The sequence below is a fragment of the Dipodomys merriami genome, unplaced genomic scaffold (assembly GCF_024711535.1).
Source record: "Dipodomys merriami isolate MVZ:Mamm:240054 unplaced genomic scaffold, mDipMer1.0.p SCAF_52, whole genome shotgun sequence".
NCBI lineage: Eukaryota > Metazoa > Chordata > Mammalia > Rodentia > Heteromyidae > Dipodomys > Dipodomys merriami.
In genome coordinates, this window is record NW_027206091.1 from 8,173,905 (window position 1) to 8,188,533 (window position 14,629).

General features: G+C 54.1%; 1 protein-coding gene across 1 annotated transcript; it reads left to right on the forward strand.

The window, feature by feature from the left end:
• The first annotated feature begins 410 nt into the window (after positions 1 to 410).
• Positions 411 to 14,523, forward strand: LOC138811168 (pleckstrin homology domain-containing family G member 2-like). Its single transcript, XM_069998830.1, is given in 20 exon segments — positions 411 to 424; positions 640 to 749; positions 2,810 to 3,069; positions 3,169 to 3,272; positions 4,602 to 4,668; positions 4,820 to 4,866; positions 5,076 to 5,226; positions 6,110 to 6,247; positions 6,407 to 6,598; positions 7,455 to 7,547; positions 7,638 to 7,724; positions 8,732 to 8,765; positions 8,852 to 8,953; positions 9,049 to 9,096; positions 9,183 to 9,221; positions 9,398 to 9,414; positions 11,140 to 11,316; positions 11,869 to 12,688; positions 12,881 to 14,262; positions 14,264 to 14,523. Coding segments are annotated over 19 exon segments (3,915 nt in total). The 5' UTR covers positions 411 to 424; positions 640 to 661; the 3' UTR covers positions 14,333 to 14,523.
• Positions 14,524 to 14,629: the final 106 nt, after the last annotated feature.

A 14,629-nucleotide genomic window follows, 5' to 3' on the forward strand; every position in this document is an offset into this window, starting at 1 on the left:
AACAATGAGGGGGGCGTGCCGGCGGGGGGCGAGCGGAGGCGCCGGCGGGACCGCGGGTGGGGTGGGATCCGAGGAAGGGGGGAGCTGGGGGGGGAGGTAGAGAGCCCGGGGCCAGCGCCCCGGCAGCGCCGCCGGACGGGGAGGGGGGAGGAGGAGGGAGCCGCGCGCAGGACCCCGGCATCCGGTCCCCCCACCCCCACCCAGCCTCCGCCTTCCCCGGGGACCCCGCGGCCTCCCGCCCACGGCTTTTCCCAGCTCTGCCCCTGGGCCTGGCGCTCCCAGCCAGAGCCCGAACGTTCCCAGGATCGCTGATACCCACCCCCACCCCGGGCCCTCCCTCACCCCCCCCCCCACAGGGACTTCTCGCTGCTGGGACTCTGGCTTGTCTTCAAGCCCCTTTGTCTCAATCTTCCCGTCATTTTCCGTAGGTTTTTTCCTAGTCCTTTGGCGTGGGTTTCCCTCCTAACTGATTCCCAGGGGTCGCTCTCTTCTCTCTCTCCCCCCCTCTTCCTCCCTCCCTCCTTCCCTTCACCCCTCTCTCAGTGGATTTAAACCAACTTCCTATTAAGTAACCCTGCATCTTGGTGAGTTTGGGTTGGCCCCCTTGGGGGGAGAGGGTGATGGTGGTGTTTTCCACAGGCCGCTGCTGTACCCCTCAGCCATGCCTGAGGGGGCTCGGGGGCTGAGCCTGGCTAAACCCAGCCCCGGCCTCCAGAGTGACTGCCCAGCTGTGTGCCACACTCACGCAGGTGAGTATCTCACATTGGGAGGGGGGAGAGGAGGGCAGTCAAGGTAAGGATGAGGAGCCCAGGCGCTTGGTGGCTCACCCTTGTAATCCTAGCTACTCTGGAGGCTGCGATTGGAGGATCCTGGGTGAAGGCCAGTCATGGCAGGAAAGCCCTTGAGACTGTCATCGCTCATTAACCAGTAGAGAAGCCGGAAGTGGTGCTGTGGTTCAAGTGGTAGGACAGCAGCCTGGAGGGAATGAGCTCAGGGACAGTGCCCAGGTCCTGAGTTCAAGGCCTACCACCAGCACAAACACACACACAGAAAAGACAGAATGTCTAGCTCTACCCTACCTGGCCCAATGCTTATTCCAAATCTTGGCCTCCAGAGGGGGGAGTCCTGAGCTGAGAGAGGGGAGACCCCCCCCACCCACTGCTTACAGGCTGTGGGAGTCCAGTCTTGGGAGCTTCTGGAGGCGAGCACAACTAAACAGCCATAAAACCTTAGGAGAAAGGAATTTGGCAGAAAACAAGGAAGTATTCTGTGCGCAGGGCGAATGGTATGTGCAAAGGCCCCGAGTAGCTGCCTTAAATAATTACAAGTTGACATGCGGTGTGGTCATGGGAAAAGATCTAGCCTGAAGGAAGTCTGTCCTGGTCACAGTGCACAAAGCGAAGGTGTTTGGACTTTAACCTGAAGGCATGAAGAGGAGTTTAGCCCTTTATGTTGACAGGTCAGATGGACAGATTCAGAAAGATCTATCTGGTTGATACTCGGAGGTGAATTACAGGAATGGAGAACAGAAAGAACACTCGGGTAGTTGATGGAACTAAATTATTTATTGTTGTGCGAGTACTGGAGCTTAAACTTAAGGTCTCAAACTTTTTTTGGGGGGGGTTGGTTGTGGGGCCTGAACTCTGGGCCTGGGCATTGCCCCTCTTGAGCTCTTCAGCTCAAGGCTAGTGCTCTACCACTTGAGCCACAGCACCATTTCTGGCTTTTTCTGCTTATGTGGTGCTGAGGAATCAAACCCAGGGCCTCATGCACACAAGGCAAGCACTCTACCACTGAGTCACCTTCCCAGCCCCTCAAACTTATTTTTTTTCTTGCCGGTCCTGGGGCTTAAACCCAGGCCCTGGGCACTGTCCCCTGAGCTTCTTTTGTTCAAGGCTAGCACTCTACCACTTGAGCCACAGCTCGACTTCTGGCTTTTTTGCTGATTAGTGGGACATAAGTGTTCCACAAACTTTCCTGACTGGGCTGGCTTTGAACTGTGATCCTCAGATCTGAACCTCCTGAGTAGTTAGGATTACAGATGTGAGCTATGGGCGCCTGGCAGGGTCTCTGACTCGACTTTTTCACTCAGAATGCTGGAGCTCTACCACTTGAACTATGATTCCACTTGTACTTTGTTTTTTACCAATCCTGGGGCTTGAACTCAGGTCCTGGTGCTGTCTCTGAGCTTTTTTTGCTCAAGGTTACCACTCTACCACTTGAACCATAGCTCTGCTTTCGGCTTTTTTGGTAGCTAATTGGAGATAGAGAGTTTCATGGACTGTTCCGGCCAGGGCTGGCTTCAAACCACCATCTTCATATCTGAGTAGGATTACAGGTGTGAGCTACTGGCATCTGGCCTACTTCTAGCTTCTTATTGGTTACTTGGAGTTAAGAGTACCTCAGATTTGTTTGCCTGGTCTGGCTTTGAACCAGGATCCTCAGATCCTCTGAATAGCTTGATAAGACTGAATGAAAGATAGGGCAAGCCAGGCACTTGAAATCCTAGCTACTCTGGAGGCTGAGATCTGAGACTTGTGGTTTGAGCCAGCCTGGGCAGAAAAGTTCCCATGAGACTGATCTCCAATTAACCACTCAAAAATCAGAAGTGGTGCTGTGGCTCAAGTGATAGAGCGCTAGCCTTGAGCACAGAGAGGCCCAGGAACAACACCCAGGCCCTGAGTTCAAGCCCTACAATTGACAAAAAGTAAGAAAGACTAGGTAGTGGGAGGGAAGGGAGGAGGAGGGACCACCAGGATGGGTGGGGGCATTGGAAGGAGAAAGCCTGATCTCCTCCCCATTCCTGCAGCCCCGGCCATGGCCTCTCCCCGAGGTTCTGGGAGCTCCACCTCTCTCAGCACAGTGGGCTCTGAGGGAGACCCAGCCCCGGGGCCTACCCCAGTCTGCCCATCCTCCAAGCCAGAGCCCCTGCCAGGGCCCCCCATCCGCCTGCACCTGTCGCCCATGGGGACCCCAGGTTCAGCAAAACCCTCGAGATTGGAGCGTGTGGCCCGTGAGATCGTGGAGACGGAGCGCGCCTATGTCAGGGACCTCCGCAGCATTGTGGAGGTGAGGTGCCAGCATCCTGGGGGTGGAGGTGAGGGGCAGTGGGAAACTTTAGGCCAGACCCCGAACCCTAATCATTAACACACGTGATTTGCCCCACAGGATTACCTAGGGCCCCTGCTGGATGGCGGTGGGGTCCTGGGGCTGAGTGTGGAACAAGTGGGCACACTGTTCGCCAATATCGAGGATATCTACGAGTTCAACAGGTCAGGGGTGGGAGGGGGGAGGTTGGGGGATCCTCTGTCTTGGTTGGTGTAAGTGACACCAGACCAGGATCATCCTGGGGAGATAGGACCCAGGGTAGGGGTGAGTGCTTACAGCGTTGAGATGAGGACCTCCCCACACTGGGACAAGAACCAAGGGTCAACATGGGGGGAGTCTAAGTATTAGATCTGGCCTCAGGGCTGAATCCAAGAGTCCCCTGGAGCCTCAAGGCCATGATCCATGGAGCATTGGTATGGTCAGTGAACTTTCCCAGTTGCCAAGGAAACCATATAGACATGGAGGGCTGAACGATGCTGAGGATCCTGCCTCACAGTGCATGGTTTTAGGGTTGCAACAGGTCATTGTAGCTTCAGAGCTGAGAGTGGTGATTGGTGACTCACGTCTGTAATCCCAGCCACTCAAGAGGTAGAGGCAAGAGGAACAACAGTTTGAAGCCAGCCTAGGCAAAAAAAAAAAGGGGGGGGGGCTTTGTCCTAATGACTAGAACTTAAAAATAAGAACTTCAGGGGCTGGGATTGTGGCTTGGTGGTAGAGTGCTTGTCTAGCATGCATGAAGCCCTAGGTTCTATTCCTCAGTACCACATACACAGAAAAAGCTGGAAGTGGTGCTGTGGCTCAGATGGTAGAGTGCTAGCCTTGAGCAAAAAAAAGCTCAGGGACAGTGCCCAGACCCTGGGTTTAAGCCCCAAGACTGGGGGGAGGGGGGGGCCAGGGGAAGGAAAACCAAAACTTGAGTGTGGCTCATGTGGTAGAGCACTAACCTAGCATTCAGGGGGCCCTGGCTTCGGTCCCTGAGTTAGTAATCAATGAGTAAAAGACTTATAAACCAGCTGCCAGGGGCTCACACCTGTCATTCTAGCTACTCAAGAGTCTGAAGATCAAGGTTCAAAGCCAGCCTGGGCAGGAAAGTCTTATTCCCCAGTGAGCCACCAAAAAGCTAGAAGTGTATCTGTGGCTCAAGTGGTAGAGCGTCAGCCTTAAGCTCAAAAGCTTAGGCACTGACAGCTCCCAAGCTCTGGGTTCAAGCCCCAGGACCAGCACCAAGAAAAGAAAAACTATAGTATAGGTTGTGGGGAGATCAGAATAGTCCCCTCCTCCAGGCCATGAAACTCCCCTCCTCCCTCCAAACTCATGCCAGCTAGGAGACGAAGCCTTCAGTAACATTCTAGCCCCTTTCTCTGGATCAGCCGTCCTCCTGTGAGAAGCTAGTGGCCATCACTATTACCCACAGTGCTCTTTGGTGTCCTCCCTGTTTGGAGATGGAGATGATGGGGGGGGGGGGCAGTCCTCACCCTTCCCCTCCCCCACAGCGAGCTCCTGGAGGACTTGGAAGGCAGCAGCAGTGCAGGGGGCATCGCCGAGTGCTTTGTGCAGAGGGTGAGTGTGGGCCGGGGAATGGCTGGGGGGGGGGGCGGAGTAGACAACCTCTCAGGATGGGGCCTGGACTACAGAGGGCAATGGGAAACTCAGACCTGGTCTGGTGTCTCCCTGACTCCTCCCCTGTCTCCCTGACCCCCCTCCCCAACAGAGTGAGGATTTTGACATCTACACCTTGTACTGCATGAACTACCCAAGGTGAGGGGTGGACAAGGAGTCCCTGATGGGCACCAAGACAGTGCCCAGGACTCAGGGGCCTCCCCTCTGACCCACCCAGTCACACACTGAGCCCTGAGCCCTGCCAGACCCTCGCTGCCAACCCCGATCCTGGCCACTCGCTGACCACCCCCTCCCAGCCCTGCCTCCTGGAAGCTGCCGGGCCCTGCTGATGGGTGCTGTGCCCGCAGCTCCCTGGCCCTGCTCCGGGAGCTGTCTGTGTCTCCGCCAGCTGCCATGTGGCTGCGAGAGCGCCAGGCCCAGCTGCACCACTCACTGCCCCTGCAGAGTTTCCTCCTGAAACCCGTCCAGCGCATCCTCAAGTACCATCTCCTGCTGCAGGTCAGCTGTGGTCCCCAGAGACGGGCACTGGGCAGGGATCGGGGAAGGTCCCATCCATCCCCACCTTTGGGTACACAGACCCTAGCCCCTTATAGTTTTTTCTTGCTTTTTATATTTTTTTGTTTTTGTCGGTTGTAGGGCTTGAACTCGGGGCCTGGGCGCTGTCCCTGAGCTCTTCAGCTCAAGGCTAGTGCTTTACCACTTGAGCCACAGCACCACTTCCAGTTTTCTGGTGGTTCATTGGAGATAAGAGTCTCATGGCCTTTCCTGCCCTGGCTGGCTTTGAACTGTGATCCTCAGATTTCAGCCTCCTGAGTAGCTAGGATGACAGGCGTGAGCCACTGGCACCTGGCTCTCACTTGGTTTTTATCCACTGGAGACTGGTGCTCTACCACTGGAGTCACACCTCCACTTCCAGCATTTTGTTGGTTCATGGGAGAAAAGAGGGTATTTTCTTTTTTTTTATTTTTTTATTTTTATTTTTTGCTGTTTTTTGGTCAGTCATGGGGCTTGAACTCAGGGCCTGGGTGCTGTCACTGAGCTTTTGTGCTCAAGACTAATGTTCTACCACTTGAGCCACAGCTACACTTTGGGATTTCTAGTGGTTAATTGGAGGAAAGAGTCTGATGGACTTCCCTGCCCTGGCTTTGAACCTTGATCCTCAGATCTCAGCCTCCTGAGTAGTTAGGATGATAGGTGGAGCCACCAGCACCCGGCTAAGAGTTTCCTGCTCCAGCTGGCCTCAAATGGTGATCCTCAGATCTTAGCCTCCCGAGTAGCTAGGGTGACAGGCATGGGACACTGGCATCTGATTGAGCTTCTCCCTTTACCTATCTCTGTCTCTCTTCTTCCTCATCCTGTGTGCCTGGCGGATGCCTCGCAGGAACTAGGTAAGCACTGGGCTGAGGGCCCGGGCACTGGCAGCCGGGAGATGGTGGAAGAAGCGATTGTGTCTATGACCGCCGTGGCATGGTACATCAATGACATGAAGCGGAAACAGGAGCATGCAGCTCGCCTCCAGGTGGACCTGGGGGTGGCCAGGCTGGCTGACTGAGAGAAGGGGGGTACAGTCTTGGAGGGGGGGATGGGACTGGGACAAGCAGATCCCTGTCACTAACCTCCCCATCTTGGCCTGTCCATGCTTGGGCCTGGCTCTGGGCCTGGGCGTGGGTCCCAGCAGGAAGTGCAACGGCGGCTGGGGGGCTGGACTGGCCCAGAGCTCAGCGCCTTTGGGGAGCTGGTGTTGGAGGGAGCCTTCCGAGGGGGCGGCCCCCGACTGAGAGGAGGGGAGAGACTGCTCTTCTTGTTCTCAAGGATGCTGCTCATCGCCAAACGTCGGGGACCAGAATATGCCTACAAGGGTCATATCTTTGTAAGTCTGGGGATGGAGGAGCAGGGGCCACACCTGTAAAGTGCTTTCTGCCTCCACCTCCACAATGGGAAGCAAAGCCAGGTGCAGTGCCTCACATCTACCATTCCAGCTACTTAGGCAGAGAAGGGAGGATCATAGTTCAAGTTCAGTCTTCAAAAACAGAGGGGGCTGGGAAGGTGGCTCAGTGGTAGAGTGCTTGCCTAGCATGCACGAAGCCCTGGGTTCCATTCCTCGGTGCCACATCAATAGAAAACGCTGGAAATGGTTCTGTGCTCAAGTGGTAGAGTGCTAGCCTTGAGCAAAAAGAAGCTCAGGCACATTGCTCATGCCCTGAGTTCAAGCCCCAGGACTGGCCAAATAAAGAAAAATAGAATCACCCGTGGTGGTCTATCCCCTACCTCTTATTCTAGCTACTCAGGAGGCTGAGATCTGAGGATCAAGGTTCCAAGCCAGCCCAGGCAGGAAAATCTCATTAACCGCCAGAAAACTGGAAGTGGAGCTGTGGCTCAAAGTGGTAAAGCACTAACCTTGAGCAGAAGAACTTAGGGACAGCACCCAGGCCCTGAGTACAAGCTCTATGACTGACAGAAACAGAAAAGTGCTAGAAGCCAGGCCAGGGTTTGGGAATGTAGCCCAGGGTTGGAACACTCGCCTCACATGTAAGCAAGGTCCTGGGTTCCATTTCTGGAAAAGTAATCACCATCCAACTAATAAAGCGAGATCAGCGGGCAACAGGAGTCATCAGCTGTGAGCCGAGAGCTTCTGGAAACCTGGATTTATCCCCAGGAGAGGTCTCCGTGGGGGAAGAGAAAGGAGGAGTCTAGAGAGGTGTCAGCTTGTCTTTCTCCCCTCGCAGTGCTGTAACCTGAGTGTGAGCGAGAGTCCTCGAGACCCTCTGGGGTTCAAGGTGTCCGATCTGACCATTCCCAAACACAGGCATCTGCTTCAGGTGAGCGTGGGGTGGGCGTGGCTGGCTGGGGCCCCGCCCTCACCCCCCCCCCCCCAGACCTGGCTCCTAGCTCCTTAACTGCACCTCTAGGCCAAGAACCAAGAAGAGAAGCGCCTCTGGATTCACTGCCTCCAGCGCCTCTTCTTTGAGAACCACCCCGCCTCCATCCCTGCCAAGGTACATCCCCTGCCATAGCGGGGGCACTCAAGTACAGAGGGTCTTCTAGCCAGGCTCAGTGGCTAACGCCTGTAATCCTAGCTATTCAGGAGATCTTAGGATCAGGGTTCAAAGCCAGTCCAGTCAGGAAAGTCCATGAGACTCGTCTATCTCCAATAAAAGTGACTCAGAAAAAGCCAGAAGTGCCAGGCACTGGTGGCTCTCATGCCTGTAATCCTAGCTACTCAGGAGGCTGAGATCTGAGGATCGCAGTTCAAAGCTAGCCTGGAAAGGAAAAGTCTGTGAGACTCATCTCCAGTAAACCACCAGAAAACCGGAAGTGGCGCTATGGCTCAGGTGATAGCGTGCTCTCCTTGAGCTGAAGAGCTGAGGGACTGAGCCCAGCCCCAGAGTTCAAGCCCCAGGACCAACAAAAACAAAAAAAACAGAAGTACTGCTCTTATGGCTCAATTGGTAGAGTGCTAGCCTTAAGCAAAAAGAAGCTCTGAGACAGAGCCCAGGCCCTGAGTTCAAGCCCCAAAACTGTCGCCAAAATAAAATAAATTACGCTGCTTTTGTGCCAGTCCTGGGGCTTGAACTTAAGACCTGGGCACTGTCTTCCTTGAGCTTTTTTTGCTCAAGACTGATCTCTACTACTTGAGCCACAGCACCACTTCCAGATAAAAATCTCACAGCTTGCTTGCCTAGAGTGGCTTTGAACCTTAATCTAGGATGATACTCATGAGCCACCTGCTCCGGGCACATCCTAGGTTTAAATTCCAGCTCTGCCAAGTCTCTGTTGTGGGCTCTTGGACTCGAACCCAGGACTTCACTCATGGGAGGCAGGTTCTCCAACCCTTGAGCCACATTTCCAGTCCTTTCATTTCCCTTCTCTTGGCCTTAATGTTCTCATGTGGAGAGATGATTCAGTTTACCAACTAGCACTGTGCTAAGGATTCCCAGTCAACCATCTTGAACACAAGCCCCTCACTACCCCATCCCCAACTGCACATCCTGGTGTCTTTCAGGCAAAGCAAGTTCTTTTGGAAAACAGCCTTCACTGTGAGTTGGGGCCTGGGGCTGGGGGCACGGGCAAGTGTAGGTAAAGAATCCTGCATAAGCTCACTCCCCCAAACTGTTCCCTACAGGTGCTCCAAAGAGCAAGCCTGTGTTTGAGCCCCCTACACCTCCCCTTGGGTCTCCCCGGCCTCGAGATGCTAGAATTTTCACCCCTGGCCGAAGGAACACAGGTAAAAAAAAAAGATGGAGCCTGGGTATTCATTGTTCCTTCTTACCCTGGGAGCCTGGTACCTGCCTCATGCTGGATTCTGCCTGATTCTTCCAGCTCCATCTCCTGGGCTCTCTGCCAGTCGCCGTGGCTATAGGCAATCTGGTAAGTAACCCCAGAAGAAACCCCTAGAGCCTACCCCAGGGGTTCTAATGACACCTGGCTCCTTACACTGCTGTTCTCCTCCCTAGAACCGCTGAAAGACCCTTACGTCACGTTCCCACAGGACGGTCAGTGATGGGTCCATGTCTGTCCATCTGTCTGTCTGTCTCTTCCCCCAGGGGAATGCCTGCAATGAATGGGTGAGGTGGGATTGGGGGAAGGGCCTCCCCCCCCCCCATATAAGGAATAAATCTTATTCTTACAGCTCATTAAATCTTTTCTTTTCTTCCTCTCTCCATCCCAGCAAAGCCTAGATTCAAGGTAAGAAATACCCCAAGACAAAGTTTTGGGGACCTCAGACTCCTGATGGAGAAAGGAACTTAGGGTCCAGGCTGTTGGGAGTCCACAAAAGAAAGGGGTCTAAGCTGAGCTCCATGACATACGCCTGTAATCTCAGGTACTCAGTGATAGGAGGATCATCGTTTCAGGTCCCCTGGACAAAAGTTAGTAAAACTCTTATTATAAAAAAGCTCTAGGGCTGGGAAGGTGGCTCAGTGGTGGAGTGCTTGCCTTGCATGCCTGAGGCCCTGGGTTCCATTCCTCAGCACCACATAAGCAAAAAGAAAAAAGCCGGAAGTGGCGCTGTGACTCAAGTGGTAGAGTGCTAGCCTTGAGCTGAAGAGCTGAGGGACAGTGCCCAGGCCCAGAGTTCAGGCCCCACGACTGGACCCAAAAATAAAATAAATAAATAAATAAAAAGCTCTAGCCAGGGGGCCAGAAATGTGGCTTCGTGGTAGAGTACTTGCCTAGCATGCATGAAGCCCTGGTTTTGATACCTCAGTACACATAAACAAAAAATAAGCTAGTGGTAGAATGCTAGCCTTGAGCAAAAGAGGCTCAGGACAGTTACCAGGCCCAGAGGACCAGCAAGAAAGAAAAAAAAAAAAGCTCTAGCTGTGTGCTGGTGGCTCTTGCCTGTAATCCTAGCTACTCAGGAGGCTTACATCTGAGAATCACAGTTCAAAGCCAACTTGGTCATAAAAGTCCCTAGGAGACTCTTATCTCCAGTTAACTAATCAAAAACTGGAACTGAGCCGGGCCTGATGGCTCACACTTATAATCCTAGCTACTCAGGAGGCTGAGATCTGAGGCTCACAGTTCAAAGCCAGCCCGGGGAAGGAAAGTCCATGAGACTCTTATCTCCAATAAACCACTAGAAAACTGTAGTGGTGTTGTGGCTCAAGTGGTAGAGCACTTGCCTTGAGCTGAAGAGCTCAGGGACAGTGCCCAGGCCCAGAGTTCAAGTCCCACGACCAAAAAAAAAACAAAAACCTGGAACTGGAGCTGTGGTCCAAAGTGGAAGAACACTAGCAAAAAGAGCTCAGGGAGAGCATCCAGGCCCTAAAAGCCAAAAGACTGGAGACATGGCTTATGTAGTAGAGGGCTTGCTTAGGAAGCAATCTCTAGTACTTAAAAAAAAAAAAAAAAAAAAACACATTTTTTTTTTAAAGTTTAGGGGACCAGGTGTCAAATATCTCTTATGTGTTCTCCTTACTCAGGAAGCTGAGATTTAAGGATCACAGCTGGTCAGCAAAAAGCCAGAAGTGGAACTGTGGTTGCCCAAGTGGTAGAATGCCAACTTGCAGCTCAGAATAAGTTCAGGGCCGGGCGCCAGTGGCTCACGCCTATCCTATAATCCTAGCTAACTCAAGAAGCTGAGATCTGAGGATCTTGGTTCAAAGCCAGCCTGGGCAGGAAAGTCTGTGAGACTCTTACCTTCACTAAAAACCACTAGAAAACCGGAAGTTGCGCTGTGGCTCAAGTAGTAGAGCGCTCGCCTTGAGCTGAAGAGCGCAGGGACAGCACCCAAGCCTAGAGCTGAAGCCCCATGACCAACCAAAAAAAAAAAAAAGTTCAGGGACAGTGCCCAGACCCTGAGTTCAAGTCCCAGTACTTGAGGGAGGGAGGGAGGGAAGAAGGAAGGAAAGAAGGACAGAGAAGAGAGAAAAGGACCCTTCTGGCTCTCACCATCTCCCCTTTTCACAGCATGATGGCAGTGAAGAGGAACTTTACCCCTCCTCAGAGCCACAGCCACCAGTTCCAGCTTCTGGACCCCGGGAAGACCTCGAGGACCCTGGGCCCCCCTCACTGGACCCCTCAGGGACTTCCATCACCGAGGAAATCTTGGAACTGCTGAGCCAGAGAGGCCTTCGGGATCCAGGGGTGAGCAGGGCATCTGTCACTGTGGCATTTTTGTTGGTGGTGATGGTGGTCGTGGGGCCTGAACTCTGGGCCCGGGCGCTGTCCCTCAGCTCTTGAGCTCAAGGCTAGTGCTCTACCATTTGAGCCACAGTGCCACTTCCGGCTTTTTCTGCTTATGTGGTGCTAAGGAATTGAACCCATGGCCTCATGCATGCAAGGCAAGCACTCTACCACTGAGCCACCTTCCCAGCCCTGCCTGTTAGCTTGTTTTACTCAAGACTGGTGCTCGGGCTGGGAAGGTGGCTCAGTGGTAGAGCACTTGCCTCACATGCCTGAGGCCCTGGGTTCAATTCTTCAGCACCACATAAGCAAAAAGAAAAAAGCCGGAAGTGGCGCTGTGGCTCAAGTGGTAGAGCACTAGCCTTGAGCTGAAGAGCTGAGGGACAGTGCCCAGGCCCCACGACCAGACCCCCCCAAAAAAATAAATAAATAAAAAAGACTGGTGCTCTACCACTTAAGCCAACAACTCCTGACTCCAGATAACTTTTGGCATCTTTCTTGTGTCCCCTATAGCCAGCTACCCATGACATTTCCAAGTTCCCTGGAGATATCCCAAAAGCCCCAGATGACAGCAAAGCCCTCACATCCTTGCCCAACAGAGAGTCTTCAGAAGAGGAGATGGAGGAGGAAGAAGAGGAGGAAGAAGAGGAAGAACCGGAGATGGATGAAAGGGAGCCTTCTCCACTCCATGTCTTAGAGGAACTAGAAAGTTCCAACACAGCTGACATGCCGGACATTGCCAGCCTTCCCAAGGTCCCGGATGTTCACAGCCTCCCTGACATTCCTCAAGTGCCCTGCTTTCCAGCCATAACTAGTGGCTCTGATGTCCCCAACCCTTCCTCTGTCCCCCATGACTCCTGGCTCCCAGGACCAGAACTCATCTGTGCCAACAATCCTGGAAAACTGGGAGATCCCTCTTCAGGAAGCAGGACAGGGCAGGAGGAAGTGAGAAGATTTTCATCCCAAACTTTCCAACCCCAAGATGTCACTCAAGCTCAGGGATTTGCGGATGAACAGGAATTCCGCTCCTGCTCAGAAATCCGGAGTGCCTGGCAGGCTATGGAGCAGGGTCGTCTGGCCCGGCCCGGCTTCCCCGAGCCTCTCTTGATCCTGGAAGACTCTGATCTTGGTGGAGGCAGTGGCAAGGCAGGAGCCCCACATTCAGAGCGGGCAGCGTCCCGGGTTCGAGAACTGGCCCGGCTTTACAGTGAACGCATCCAGCAGATGCAGAGGGCTGAGACACAGGCATCCATCAATGCCCCCCGCCGCCGACCACGGGTCCTGGCCCAACCTCAGCCAGCCCCCTGTCTGCCCCAAGAGGAGGCTGAGCCAGGTGAGATCTGCTCCATGGTAGGTCTGCAGAGGTGGCTTGTCAGAGTCTCAAGCTTGCCTAGCTATGCACCCCCCCCCTTCCCCAGCCCTTTTCCTTTTCAGTTACTTTTCAGGTAGAGTCATGCTTTTCGTAGTTGGGATTACAGGTGTGTGCCGCTGCACTTGGCATTAATTTTGTTTGCTTTGCACACAGGGTCTCCGCCTGCCTTTGGACACGTGCTAGTGTGTGAGCTGGCCTTCCCTATGACCTGTTCCCAGGAATCTGTCCACTTGGGCCCTGCTGCTCTGCTTCAAACTGCCACCCCTTTGTCTAAGGGAACCCACCTGAGTGGCCAGAGCCTAGGTGTCTCAACTGTACCTGAGCAAGACCATCTAGACAGCCACATTCAGCCACCTCCCTTTTGGCCGGAACAAGGAGACTTCAGGAACCAGCCTCCAGCCCCATCACCTTTGCCCAGTGAACAGGACAGCCCTGCAGATGTCCAGTGTCCAGATGTTTCAACTTGGTCCGATCAAAGCCAGTTGGGAAGCCAGGTTTCTCTGCAGAGAAGCTATTCTGATGTCACCGATTCAGCTTCCACCTCATTGGCTGAGCAAGAAGAGCCACCAGAGAGCCAGAGCCCAGCCAGCTCCCCAGGAACTGAGCAGAGAGAATGCCAGGACGATCAAGGCCCAGCCTCTGTTTCTGACCCAGCCACCCACCATGTGCCAACACGTGGGAGCAGCGTGGACCATGAGATCCCATCAGCCACCCTACTGCCCTTGTCAGATGACCTTGCAGAGATTTCTTGTCCAGGTGCCTCACCTCTGCTGGCCGCTGGAGGCCACCCGAGCTGTCCAATGTCAGCCGGTGCGTCACCTTTTGGCTCTGAGGATCTCCCAGACGGTCAGGATACAGGTGCCACATTGTTACACCAGCCACAAGACCTTAAGGACATTGGGGTCCAAGATCCCCCACCTTTGCCCAAACAAGAAGCTCCTCCAGACTCGTGGGCTACTGCTGCCACCCCTCTGCTTCAGGGGAACAGCCTCACAGACACACAAGCCCCCCAACCCGCTACACCTTTGTTGGATCAACAGAACTGCCCACACAGCCCTATTCCAACCGTCATGTCTTTGGCTGAGCAAGAGAATTCTCCAGATCATCTCCACCGGTGGTCCCCCCCGGTTCAGGCCACCATGGTTTTATCCAAACCTGGAGGCCCCTTGCCCTCTCCTATGACAAAGTCAGAGCCTGCAGACTCGACCCCACCCTGCAGCCCCCCACCCCCGACCCGTCAGCTCCTGGGCCCCAATGCCACCGCCCTTTCCCGATATTTGGCCGCCTCCTATATCAGCCAGAGTTTAGCTCGGCGGCAGGGACCTGGCGGAGAGGTCTCCTTAACTTCTCGGGGTTCCTGGTCCTCTTCTGCTCCCACATCCCGGGCGCCATCCCCACCCCCCCAGCCCCAGCCTCCACCCCCTCCAGCAAGACGGCTGAGTTACGCAACCACCGTCAGTATCCATGTAGGAGGCGGAGGGCGGCTACGACCAGCTAAGGCCCAGGTCAGGTTGAATCACCCTGCCCTTTTGGCCCCCTACCCAGGAACTTGGGGGCCTTCCCAGAGCCCAGGGGGTGGCTCCTGATATGCTTTCACACCTGTGAGCTTTCACACAGTCAGGACAATCAACCAGAATACCATCCATGTCCTCTGAACTCCACAAACAACTCTAGAATGTGTCTGGGACTTCCGGGCCCCTTGGGATGTCCTTCTTCTTCTGACCTCCATAGATGCACAGAGAATGGAGAAGGAGATGTCACATTTCTTTTGTGAATTAATGCATATGATGAAATGATGTGCGGTTGTCCCCGTTCTGGAAGTGGAGGGAGGTGATGTGATCAGTGGGAAAGGGGGCTGATGTTAACGGGGGCAATGGTTCTGGAAGCGTGGAGAACTTCAAG